Source organism: Vulpes vulpes, chromosome 5 (genome assembly GCF_048418805.1).
Source record: "Vulpes vulpes isolate BD-2025 chromosome 5, VulVul3, whole genome shotgun sequence".
NCBI classification, from domain to species: domain Eukaryota; kingdom Metazoa; phylum Chordata; class Mammalia; order Carnivora; family Canidae; genus Vulpes; species Vulpes vulpes.
In genome coordinates, this window is record NC_132784.1 from 77,304,208 (window position 1) to 77,317,429 (window position 13,222).

The 13,222-nt window shown below is 38.7% G+C and overlaps 2 protein-coding genes across 2 annotated transcripts; one reads left to right on the forward strand and one right to left on the reverse strand.

Annotated features, from left to right (window-relative positions):
* Nucleotides 1-7,219: 7,219 nt before the first annotated feature.
* LOC112930635 (olfactory receptor 9G19-like) lies at nucleotides 7,220-8,155 on the forward strand. The gene has a single exon (XM_026012976.2). The coding sequence runs from the start codon at nucleotides 7,220-7,222 to the stop codon at nucleotides 8,153-8,155; it is 936 nt and encodes a 311-aa protein (XP_025868761.2).
* Nucleotides 8,156-9,902: 1,747 nt separating this feature from the next.
* LOC112930549 (olfactory receptor 9G4) lies at nucleotides 9,903-10,856 on the reverse strand. Its single transcript, XM_026012893.2, has one exon. The coding sequence runs from the start codon at nucleotides 10,839-10,841 to the stop codon at nucleotides 9,903-9,905; it is 939 nt and encodes a 312-aa protein (XP_025868678.1). The 5' UTR covers nucleotides 10,842-10,856.
* Nucleotides 10,857-13,222: the final 2,366 nt, after the last annotated feature.

Consider the following 13,222-nt stretch of genomic DNA (forward strand, 5'->3'; position numbering starts at 1 on the left):
TGAAACTAATAACCCTCATTCCAAGGATCAAAAATGGAATTGATATGAGGATCCCATTTCACTCTGTGTATATGTCTACATATCGATAACAATATTATATCTGAGTCTGGGTACATAATGATCGGTTATATACCTGGTCCCATTAGACCCATTGAAAGATGCACTCAGGCCATTTTTCCATTACCCTCACAGGCGAGTATATACCTCTAGTGTTTTCCTTCTCAGTAAATTAGAGTCAGTTCAGGACCAATAACTAATAACCCACAGAAGATCAGGGCACTTCTGCTTTCCTAAGGGATTACCCTCATGAAGGGCAGCCAGCCATCCCCAAGATGGCTTCAAGGAAGATGTACAGTGTATATCTTGGCTAATTTTCAGGATCTCTCTCCAAAGAGATCTTACTTCACTGTAAGTTTATGTTTTCAATACTGTAAAAAGGCCATTGAAACAGGTCAGAGAATTGTATAAGAGGTTGTAATTACCTACTAGAACATCCTGAGCTATTTTTTATCCAATTAAAAATGAAATTCTTTACTTTACAAGAAAATATCCTGAGCTATTTTTTATCCAAGTAAAAATGAAATTCTTTACTTTACAAGAAAATATCACTTTGGTTGGTTTCCCATTGACGTCACTCCTTAAGAAGCACCTAATCTGTGAGACATTACCACAAGTTCCTGAACAAAATACTCGGTTACCACCCACCTGTGATCTACTGGGCAATTCTTTCCATCCTGTCTCTGAGAGTTATTCACTGCCATATGGCTTCCTGGCTGCCTGGTTGTTTAAGTCAATAGTCCAGCTTTAAATGGCAGCAGAAGCCAAATCACTACGTGATATTTATGGCATGCCTCTGTCCCACAGAAAAATAATGACTTGCTCTCTACCTGTCCTTCATTCCATGAAGCCACTGGTGATAATTTAAGTAAGTTTGATGCTACCGGATGCAATACGTGACCATTGTCCAACTTCCCACCATGACGATTTATATGCTTACCCTTCGAATACATGAAGGATCCAATCCCATTTGGATTATCTCCTGGCAATACTTCTAGGAATGGTATCTGGTAAGGATCAGATAGCCAGTAAACTGATTAATTTGAGGAGGGTTTAAAAAGGATTATTACAAAGAATTGTGTGTGGTATAGAGAACTCCTAAGGAATAGCAGTTATTGTAGTAACTCTACAAATAACTGTAACAAATAATAGTAACAAATAACTTCTGAGAGCTCTAACTTTCTCTGTTTTTGAAGGTGCATGAAGACATAGAGGTCATGAGATATGGAGGAGAGCTTTGAATGGGTCAAAAGCTGGTAGGAGCTATAACCTAGGTCCAGGGATGAAGCCAGCTGTGGCATCTTTGAAAGAAAGGAAAATGGAGAAAACCACTCAGACCTCCATCTCTTCCCCACCAATGACAACTACTGGATAAACCCATTAAGGACACAGAGACCAAAGGAGCCCACTCATGCAGTTAATACAGCTGAATATCATGGAACACAGAGGAGGTTCAAAAGGTGTAAAATGGATTTTGAAGGATAAAGGAAGGTATTCAACATTTAACACAAGTATCAGTATTGTTGAACAAACAATACTTTAATATGCAGATAAAATATGAATACATATTTCTATACATGATATACATGAACATATATGGCTTAGTTTAGCTTCTAACAAGTCAAGAGAAAAGAGAATGCAAATTATAAATGACTATATTATCACCAGGGAATCATAATCTAAAAAAAAGAACTCTCCATTATTAGACAATACATACAATTTTCTTTAATTGACTGGTTAGGCATTTCCTAAGCTTATGAAATCCCGAGGGTGTTGCAGGAATCTGCCACTCTGGGGATCCGGAAGCTACTATAAAGATATGTGATGGAAGCAGATTTGAATTCTGTTGAGGTGATGGCATTGCTGAGAATTTTAGGTAAGTTTTATGATCCAGATGTTAGAGGTAAATGGAAATTTTTACTTGTTCCTCACAACCAGGATGAAGGTCATGTACATGCTATGATATCTTAAGTGCTAAACAAAGGACTTCTTTTGAAATATCTTCACCACCCTCCTACTATAATTTCTGAAACTGTCAAGTTCACAAGGAGAAAGAGCACATCTTACTATTAGATTCCCAAAAAGGTAGGTAATATCACAGAAAAAGACAAGGGAGAAAAAAACAACTAGGTACACAGACAATCAAGTAATACAGGAACCATTTACAACAAAAACAGCGTTCTTAAAATCTAGAGAGCATCTGGGCAACAGGATGAAGTAGCCTCAGCTACTTACCAGAGATTATTAAAGGCCAAAGACATCCCATAAAGCTCAAATTCCATTCAGTTTGATATACTGTAAGAGAGTATCATATCATATGATCTCCAGGTACCAAACAGGGACAGACTACCTCAGTCAGATTAACAAAACAGAAGTCAATTCTTTAAGCCACTCTCTATCCAAGGAAACGTATGCCCTACTTGTTTCTGTGCCTGCATAGCATTCAAAGTAGATCTGTTCATAGCTCATCTCGTTAAAGGTAAAACCTTAGGCAACTCCTCTTTAACTCCTCCAGGCTTTACAACATTGTAATGGCAGGCAGACTTCTGTGATAAAGAATAAGAATAATATAACTGAGGGGTGCCCTTGTGGCTTAGTCAGTTAAGCACCCAACTGGATCTCCACTCAGGTCTTGATCTCAGGGCTGTGAGTTCAAGCCCCATGTTGGGCTCCACACTTGGTATGGAGTCTACATAAAGAAAAAAAAGAATATAAATGATACTTATTTCAGCATTTGTCAGACTTGATCTATGGACAATCTATATATAAGCCCTTGGGCTGCTTTACTGAAAATAGGTTCCTAGGCCCTAATCACAGCCTGCTAAAGTAGAAATTCTGGAGCATGGCCACATGACCTTACAATCACAGAATTTAGGAAGCATCTGAGCGTTTACGATGTGACAGGCCACTATGCCCAATCGTTACTCACGTTATCTTCTTTACAGCAACCTACAGAGATACGTTATCCCTGCCTGACACATGAAGAAATTAAGGCTTTACACTGTTGACTAGTGATGGCCAACCTGAATCACTGTTAATCTCCTGAAAGTCAAATGCTTTTTCCATGATACCCTAGGTATCTCTGGTTTAGAGCACTCAGCTCTGATTTTAGACTCATGCTTCCCAATGCATCATGACATACGAGGATGGAAAAATCTGTTGTTGATGTGAAAAAAAGAATCTTCACAGACTCCATTTAGGCTAAGAAATATTGGGTAAGCCTTTTGCATAGGCAGAGTCCTTTGTTTCTTCCTATTTCTGTTTGCAAAGTCAAGGCAAGGATTACTAGTGACAGAAAATGCATGTGGGATATCATACAATTGTATGAGTAAAGAGTAAAATGACAAAATGAGCAGCCACCCAGAAAATCAATCTATTGCTTTGTTTCTTTTCCAAATAGGGATGCTCATTGCTTCATTCATGTATTCATTCAATATTTATTATGTGTCTACTATATGCCAGATATTATTCTAGGCACTAAGCATATAATAATGAATGAAACAGACAAAACTTCCCGCTCTCTTGGAATTTACATCCTAGTGGACTCCTATCTCCTCTTGGCCCCAGTGACCCCATAGGCCCATGCAAAGTAGAAGTTTACCACTAAAAGATATTTTCCAGGTATTTTCTTTTCTTCACATAATTCCCAGAGGAACCCTATCATAAGTCCAAGGTTAAATACAAACCTGTGGAGTGGAGTTTATTCACCAACTGATAACATCCTTTAAGGAACATTTTTGAAATGTGTCCTTGAATTTTTGTCTGCCACATGGATCAAGGGTCCATTTAGTAAGCAGTACACAGCATGAAAAGGTTTCACACCTGGGGGCTACTCTCACCCAAAGAAAAAAATATCTCATCCTGCATAGCCAGTTCTTGATGACATTTGTGCATTGAAAAAAATTCTTTGTAATTGTGTGAGTTGGAGTCTACTCTGCTTTACAAATAAACACTACATTTTGCAAGATTTTACTATAAATCAACTCACGTAGGAATTCAAAATGGAAGGAAGAGGCTCATTTATTTTGTTTCGAACTTTACGAAGAATTATTCACCTTGTCAGAAGTATCCTATCACTGATAGAAATGCCACTCCTGATATTGGAATCACTAATACATTTGTGATGACTCTACACATATGTATAACCATTTCACCAAATGTTGCAGGATTTACATATGAAAATTCATGTTATTTTAGAATACATCCTGTAATTATTACCATGGAATAGTTACATTATGAGCTACTTTTCTTTTTTATCATCTTTGCAATTAGAATTAGATGTTTTACGTATATATACATGTTGTGGAAACGACAAAGTGATGGTAGATTGAAATAATCTTTTATTTTTATTTTATATGTTTTTTCACTAGGGCCATATCTCCTCAATCCCCAAAAAAAAGAGAAAAAAAAATTTTTAAATGAGAGTAACGTACAAGTTTTTGTACACATAAAGTCATGCTCTATCTCACAAGAGCAGCTGATCACAATTTGTTTCAAGAATCAAGGTGTCGATATGATCGCATATGGATAAATCTAAACAACACTTACCGTAGAAAGAAAAAAATGAAAAAAATGCAACTAAAAAGAAAAAGCAACATCAAAGATTTTTTAGTGGTGAGAATCCTCACTTATATTACAAGTTAATGTAGTTTTTTAAATAAAGGGAAAAACTGGGCATAAATTCCTCCTTTCCTTTGGCTTAGTGAAATCATTTATTCAGTATAAAATCCTGATATGTTCCACATATTAGGGATAAATGTACATTATATCTTGTTATAAATTAATTAATTTTAAAAACGCATTGTCCTGGATTATCACCTAGGCTGAATATAATGACAAGAGTCCTTAAAAGTGAAAAGAGAGGCAAAATTGTTGAAAGTCAGAAGAAGATGTGGCCATAGAGATACGATGGTGCTGACTTTGAAGATGGAGAAGACAGACCATGAACCAAAGAATGTGAGCAACCTGTAGCAGCTGGAAGAGGCATGGAAATGGATCCTCCTTGGAAGCTTCCAGTAAAGAACACAGTCCTGCCAACATCTTGATTTCATCCCAACTGGACCCACTTTGGACTGCTTTTTAATCTACAAAACTGTAAGATAATATATTTCCATTGTTGAAAGCCATTCCGTGTGAAGTAATTTGTTACCAGGGTGATAGGAAACATATAATGGTGAACTGATTTTGGACAAGGGTGCCAAGACAATCCAATAGGGAAAAAATAGTCTTTTCAACAAATGCTGTTGGAACGAGATATCCGCAATCAAAAGAAAGATGTTGTACCTCCACTTCACACCATATACAGAAGTTAATTCAAAATGGATCGTTAACATACATGTAAGAACTAAAACTAGAACCCTTGGATAAAACAGAGCAAAGTCTTGTGAACTTGGGTTAGTCAATGGTCTCTTAAATAAGAAACCAAGAGCAAGCAAAAATAAAAATCTAAGTTGGACTTTATGATATTTAAAAACTATTGTACATCAAAGGAGAACTTCAAGAGTGTAAAAGGAAAACAGAGAATAGGAGAATATATTTGCATGTCTTATATCTGATCATAAAAGGCTTATACATCTAGAAAATTTAAGAAGTACTACAATTCAACAATGAAAAGACAAAAGAAACTCATAAAAAGATAAGCAAAGAAGATAAAACTAATGAAAAGATAAGCAAAGAGGATAAATAGCCAATAAACACTTGGAAAGACATTTAACATCATTAGTTATTAAGAAGATGTAAATCAAGGGGTGCCTGGTGGCTTAGTTCAGCATCTGGCTCCTGATTTTGGCTTAGGTCATGACATCAGACTTGTAGAATCAAGCCCATGTCCAGCTCCTCGCTAAGCAGGGAGTCTGGGATTCTCTCTCTTTCTCTCTGCCTTTCACCCCTCCTTTCTTTCTCTCTCCTTCTCTGTTCCCGTGCCTCTCTCTCTCTCTCTCTCTCTCTCTCTCTCTCTCTCTCTCTTTTGTCTCTCTCTCTCAAATAAATAAATAAATTCTTAAGAAAAGAAACTGTAAATCAAAACCACAATTACATACCACCTCACATCCAAGTATCTAAAAGATAATTACTTGTATAAGGATGAGGAAAAGCTGGAACCCACATACTTTGCTGATGTGATTGAAAACTAGCAGGGTTGATTTGGAAAACAGTTTGGTAATTTCTAGGATGTTACTTAAAGGTACATCATGTGAATCAGCAATTCTACTCCTAGGTATCTTCTCAAGACAAATGAAAATATATGTCCATACAAAGTTTGTACGAGAATGCATTTTTCTCGTACATAGCAGCATTTTTCATAACTGGCAAAAGTAGAAAATATAAAACATGTGTCAGTTGATGAGTGAGTAAACAAAATATGGTGTGTTCATATAAAGGAATATTACTTGGCAATAAAAACAAAGTAATGACACATGCTACAACATCAATGAAAAAGAAAAATACGACAAAATGGCTTATTTGGGGGTGGCATATTTTACCACCTTTCAAATGTCACCACCTTCTCAACCACGGGGACTTTCCCATCTCTTGTGAACTTTGAAAATTTTGTGTATTTGTACCTCACAAACAAGAAAGGACTTTTCCCTCTCAGAGTCTAAGTTTAATTTCCCTTTCCCTTAGTTCATTTTCACCCAATCATCCAGTTTCATTTTCTTAAAATCTCTAACATTAACTGAAAATATTTCTACATGTATGTGTTTATTTAGTATGTAGTCACTCTTCTTTTTTTTTATTATTTATTTATTCATTCATTTATTTATTTATTTATTTGTAGTCACTCTTCTAAATAGAGTCTCCATAGAATAAGGGTCAGCCCTGTTGTCCTCACTGCTGTATCTCAATGCCTAGTTGACACCTGGAACTCAAGAAATATTTTCTTAAAAAAAAATGAATAAGCCCCCAAAAGCACTCAAGCTTTCCTGTTTTATTTTTTTTTAAGCTTTCCTGTTTTAAATGCATTTCATTGAAATGAATATGTTGACACTCAGAAAGCTCTTCTCACCTGCACTAGTCAGGCAAGATTCCTGCTCTGATCTCCCTTGCACTGACCTCCATAGCCTTGACCACATGTCACAGGCCTAACACTGAGAATGTTCTGTAGTATTGGCTCAGGCAATTAAACTCTTCACTCTTTCACTTCTAGGTGAGATCTCTTTAAGCCATGGAGAGAAGCAATCATACAGTGACTGAATTCATCCTGGTGGGGTTCACGACAGACCCAATGATGCAGCTGGTCCTGTTTGTGGTATTCCTTGGCGTGTACTCTCTGACTGTGGTAGCAAATGCCACCCTCATAGTGTTGATCTGTAATGACTCCCGGCTGCACACACCCATGTATTTTTTCATTGGGAATCTATCTTTTCTGGATGTCTGGTATTCTTCCGTCTACACACCAAAGATCCTCATGACCTGCATCTCTGAAGACAAAAGCATCTCCTTTGCTGGCTGTGTATGTCAGTTCTTCTTCTCTGCTGGGTTGGCATATAGTGAGTGTTACCTGTTGGCCGCCATGGCTTATGACCGCTATGCAGCCATTTCCAACCCCCTACTGTATGCTCAGACCATGTCAAGTAGACTGTGCATCTGTTTGGTTGTATACTCCTATACTGGAGGTTTTGTCAATGCAATAATACTTACCAGTAACACATTCACATTGGATTTTTGTGGTGACAATGTCATTGACGATTTTTTCTGTGATGTCCCACCACTGGTGAAATTGGCATGTGATGTTAAGGAAAGCTATCAGGCTGTGTTGTACTTCCTCCTGGCCTCCAATGTCATCACTCCCACGGCGCTCATCCTTGCTTCCTACATGTTCATCATTGCTGCCATCTTGAGGATCCGCTCTACCCAGGGCCGTCGCAAGGCCTTCTCCACATGCTCCTCCCACCTGGTCTCAGTCACTTTGTACTATGGCTCCATTCTCTACATCTACTCTCGCCCAAGTTCCAGCTATTCCCTTGAGAGGGACAAAATGGTATCAACATTTTATACTGTGCTATTCCCCATGTTGAATCCCATGATCTATAGTCTAAGGAATAAGGATGTGAAAGAAGCTCTGAAAAAGCTCATCTGGTTAACACAATCAGATGTCTAAGTTGATATGTTTCTCAAATCAGTGCTCAGGAAAAAAGGGCTGCTTCAGAAGTTTAGGGAACTGACTTTTTTAAACAACACCCCTTTTTTCTAGTCAAATCCAGTGACAAAAATTTTGTGTGTATTAGTTTGATTTGCTTTAGCGATCAGACTATAATTTATACTATAACATATTGATTCAATTCAATATTAATATAGTTTTTAAAAAGCAACATTAGGGTTTAATGCAAAATAAAACTATATATGTTGTTTCTACAATCCCAAAAGATTAAATTGACTTTGCTATCTCCCCTAGGATTGGCCTATTTTTTCCCCTACATACTGAGCTTTCTGAAAATGTGAAGAAATTCTGGAGACTTATGTAATATACCCCAAATCCTTCTCATCCAGTACTTACAGTTACTCTGTGATAGAAGAATTAAAAAATGTTGGGGCACCTGAGTGGCTCAGTTGATTGAGCATCTGACTCTTGATTCAGGGTTGTGGGATCGAGCCCCACATTAGGCTCTATGCTCAGTGGAGAGTCTGCTTGAGATTCTCTACCTCTCCCTTTAGCTCTCTCTCAAATAAATTAAATTAAATAAATAAATAAATAAAAATATTTTTAAAAAGAATAAGAAAATATTAAGAATATTGTGATGAAAAGAGAAGGTGCTATTTGATGAATGCAGAGGAAAAGAAAGACTGGAAGTGTCAGAAGAAATGCTGAAGTGACTCTATCTAGTTTTAAAATTTTAATTGTATTTTATAACTGTGTTCATTACAGTAATAGCTATTGTCTTTCAATAATAAAGTACTAACTGGTGAGGCACAAGGTACTCATTTGTCACATGTAACTAATAATCCTTAATATTCACTGTGTTTGTAAGTATTGAAAAAATATCAACTAAATCTGTCATGTACTGGTTATTGAGCCATAAGTTTCTTCATGTATAAGATGTTCTGGTGGGGGAAAAAAAGAAGTATTGAGTCTAGAAGACAGTGGGGTTTTGTTAGTTGGTTTGTTTCAGTTCTTTCCTGATCTTTTTCTCCATGAGGAGACTATGTGATGTTATGAGGTGAGAGAGTATAAAGTAGAACACTCATTCTGTTCTCCATGGAGAAATCACTGTTTTGAGATGATATAAAATTTCAGAGATACATATCTCTCCATGGAATTAGAAAGGTACCTTGGTTGTTTGTTTATTTGCTCGTCCAAAAAAACTATTAAACATATTGCCTAACATTAAATTAATGTAGAAGATACAAGATTTACAAAGATATTTTCTATATACTCAATTAGAACTTTATGAAGAAATATGGAGAGAATGCCTTACTAAAAATAGATATTTGTAAAATCTTGAGTAAATTTCCAGAAGTTTAGCCAGTCTAGATATTTTCCCCACACAATAAAATTGGCTTGCCAAGGTTCAAAGACAAACTGGATGCACAAAAACTATCCAGTTACTTTTTTCTTTCCAAGATCCCCCAAAGATAATCAAGAAAATGAGCTTTGTGTAAATGTAGCACTACTAAAAATAAAAGACAATATTGTAAAACATCAAACAACCAATGTTATAAGGTTTAAAATAGTTTAATCACAAAATAATAATAAACAATTAAAGAGTGATGTGTCACTCTTTTCCTCAATGTGTCATTCCTTTAAGTATGGGTTACGTTTACTTGAGAATTTCAATGATTACCAACATACATATAAGCCAATAATTTGGAAAATTATGCAATAAGAACATTCTGCAAAAAGATAACCTTCATCTCTGCAGCCTTATAGTTTGTGTTGCTTTCCAGAAGGCCTCTTTGACGTCTTTGTTTCTCAGGCTATAGATGAGAGGGTTGAGCAATGGGTTGACCACAGTGTAGAACAGAGCAGCCACTTTGTCTCTCTCCAGGGAGTAGGTGGAACTTGGCCTTGAATACATGAAGAGCAAGGATCCATAGAAGAGCATGACCGAAATGAGGTGTGAAGCACAGGTGGAGAAGGCTTTGCGCCTTCCTGAAGCCGAGCGGATCCTCAGGATAGCCAGAAGGATGTTGCAATAGGAAACCAGGATGGCAAGAATGCTGGAAAGGACTGTGAAGCCCACCACACCCAGGAGGACTTTTTCATAGACATGAGTATCTGTACAAGACATTTTTACCAATGGTGGTGCATCGCAGAAGAAGTGGTCAATGATATTTTTACCACAGAAACTCAAGCGGAAAGTGTTAGCAGTATGGGCTATGGCATTCAAAAGTCCTCCTAAGTAGGAGCCGGCAACAAGCCCAGTACAGAGAGAATTGGACATCATACTTGAATAAAGCAATGGGTTACAGATTGCTGCATACCGGTCATATGCCATGGCTGCTAGGAGATAGCATTCAGTGTAGGCTACAACACAGGAAAAGAACAACTGGGCTCCACATCCAGCCAAGGAAATACGTTTATCTTCTGAGACACAATTAGCCAAGATTTTGGGAGTATACACAGAAGTGTACCAAAAATCCAAAAAGGACAAATTGCCAATGAAGAAGTACATAGGGGTGTGCAAGCGGGAATCAATTCGGATTAGGATAACCAGGGTCATGTTCCCTGACAAAGTCATCAAATAGAGCATCAGAAATATTCCAAATAGAATCAGCTGCCACCGTGGGTCTGCTGAGAAGCCCACCAAGATGAATTCAGTCAGAATGGTATGGTTTCCTACTTCCATGTCCACAGAGGAGAAAGCCTGACAAAGTTTTTGAGGGGGAAAAAATCATTTTGTGATTTTTCTATTAAAATAAACAAAGGTATAAGTTAAATCAGTAATTACTAGGGCATTTATGGACTTTTATCTATGATTAACTAGAATGATAGAACTTCAGTCTGTGACTTGGGAAGACCACAGGAATTGCTATTCAAATCTGATTGTGAAATTAGGGCTTTCACTTACTAATTTTTTAATGCAGGGTAAGTCCCTTAGTCCCACCAAACAGAGAAGAAAAATGAAGCCCTCAACAGTTTGTTTGATTAAGTGAAGAAGACATGCATGAAAATATCCAACCCAATGTCAAGTACATAGTAAGTGCTGAAAAAATTTTAGTATCCTTCATGCATTGTTGAGAATTTATGTGTCAGGCTTTATGCTGATAATTATACAGATACCAATATACTATACCACTCCTGTGACTATCAATACAACATTTACATATAATATGATATAATATAATATATATGTTACTCGCTGTACCAGTTAATATCCTAAATCCTAACCCTGAACCACACAATCCTTTCCACAACTTTATAAAGTAGATACTATTATGATTCTCATGGAGTTTAAGAAAAAATCTACAGTCACAGAATAGGTCACCAGCAGAGCTGGTATTTGAACCCAGAATTTTCCTTACCAAGAGTATGTGCTTGGGATGCCTGGGTGGCTCAGTGGTTGAGCATCTACCTTACACTGAGGTCGTGATCCCAGGATCCTGGGATCCAGTTCCATATCAGGCTCCCCGCAGGAGCCTGCTTCGTCCTCTGCCTGTGTCTCTGCCTCTCTCTGTGTGTCTCATGAATAAATAAATAACATCTTTAAAACAAAAAAGAGTATGTTCTCTCAATTGTTAAGCCATTTATGTCTTTTAGAAGTAAACTTTTTTCTCTTGCTCGGCTGGCTAAGACAATATATAATCCTTTGATAACCTGAATTTCTTTAATTAACAAAAAGATCTTTTAAAAAGCCTTTTTTTTAGAGAGGCGGGGCAAGATGGCAGAGGAGTAGGGTCCCCACCTACTTACCTAGGTAACCTTCAAATCATCCTGAACACCTACAAATCTGACTTGAGATTTAAAGAGAGAACATCCTGAATGTTACAGAGAGAAAGTTTCTGGATTCTAACAACGTAGCAAAGTGGGAAAAAAATAAAATAAAATAAAAAAGAGTCCAGTGGGGGAGGGGCCCCGCGAGGAGCCAGGCTAAGGGGGGCGGTGGGAGCCTCGGGGACAGGAAAGCCCCGCCCCAGAGAAGCGGGAACCTTAAAAAATCCACACTGGATTCTTCCCGGAGGGAAAGGCGCTCAGCAGGGAGCTCAGGCAGGATACCAGGAGGGGTATGGAGCCCCCAGATCCCCGGGGTCACTAACAGAGGAGGTGCCCCCCGGGGGAGAGCCGCCGCACACCGTGGGCCGAGCTCCCTAAAGGGCTGGAGAGCGCCGGGGGGGCCTTGGGGAAAGCTCTGACCGCTCAGCTGGGAGGGGGCTGCTCGGCTCCAGGAGCATGATCCCAGCAGTGCAGGTCCCGAATCCCAGGGCACTGGGGGACACAGCCCAGGATCCTGCACTTCTCCGGGACAGAGAGGCAGGGAGGGCCCAGGACAGCGAGGAGCTCCTGCTGCAGGGTGCCCTGAGCTGTGCAGGTCATTGCCCCCTGCCCCCAGAGCATCCAGACCCCTGCAGATGGGGAGCTACGGGAGTTACTGCAGGAGCTGACTCCAGAGCTGGAGAGCTGGATGCCGCCAGGGTGGCTGTTCCTCCTGGTGTCACCCTGTGCCTGAGACTGAGTGGGGCCACCAGGGAGCAGGGGCCTCACGTGGTAAACAGCTCCCACTGAGCCCGCAACCTGGCGGGGGGCGGGGCATCTCTTCCAGGTGCACACACCTGAGAATCAGCACAGCAGGCCCCTCCCCCAGAAGACCAGCTGGGAGGACAGGGGAAAAGCAAGTTCTTGACCCAGCAACACTGGAAAGTTCCAGGGGAAGTCGAGAGATTTACAGTATATAGAACTGGGGGGAACCCCTCCTTTTTTCTTTTTTCCTTTTTCCAGTACAACTCGTTTTTATATCAGACCAAAAATTCCCAATATTTTTTCTCTTTTCCCATCTTAACTACAATATTTTACCAACTCTTGATTTTTAACTTTCTTCCATTTTGGCTTTCATATTTCTACAATTACAGGTCTTAGATATATTTTCCACTTCTAGATTCCTTTCAACATACTCAACTTAATTTTGGGAGATATACAAGATAGGTTTTTGTTTGTTTGTTTGTTTTCCCTGCCTCATATTGTTCTACAAAGGCGGAAGTTAATACCTTCTAAAAGATGATCAGCATGCACCCA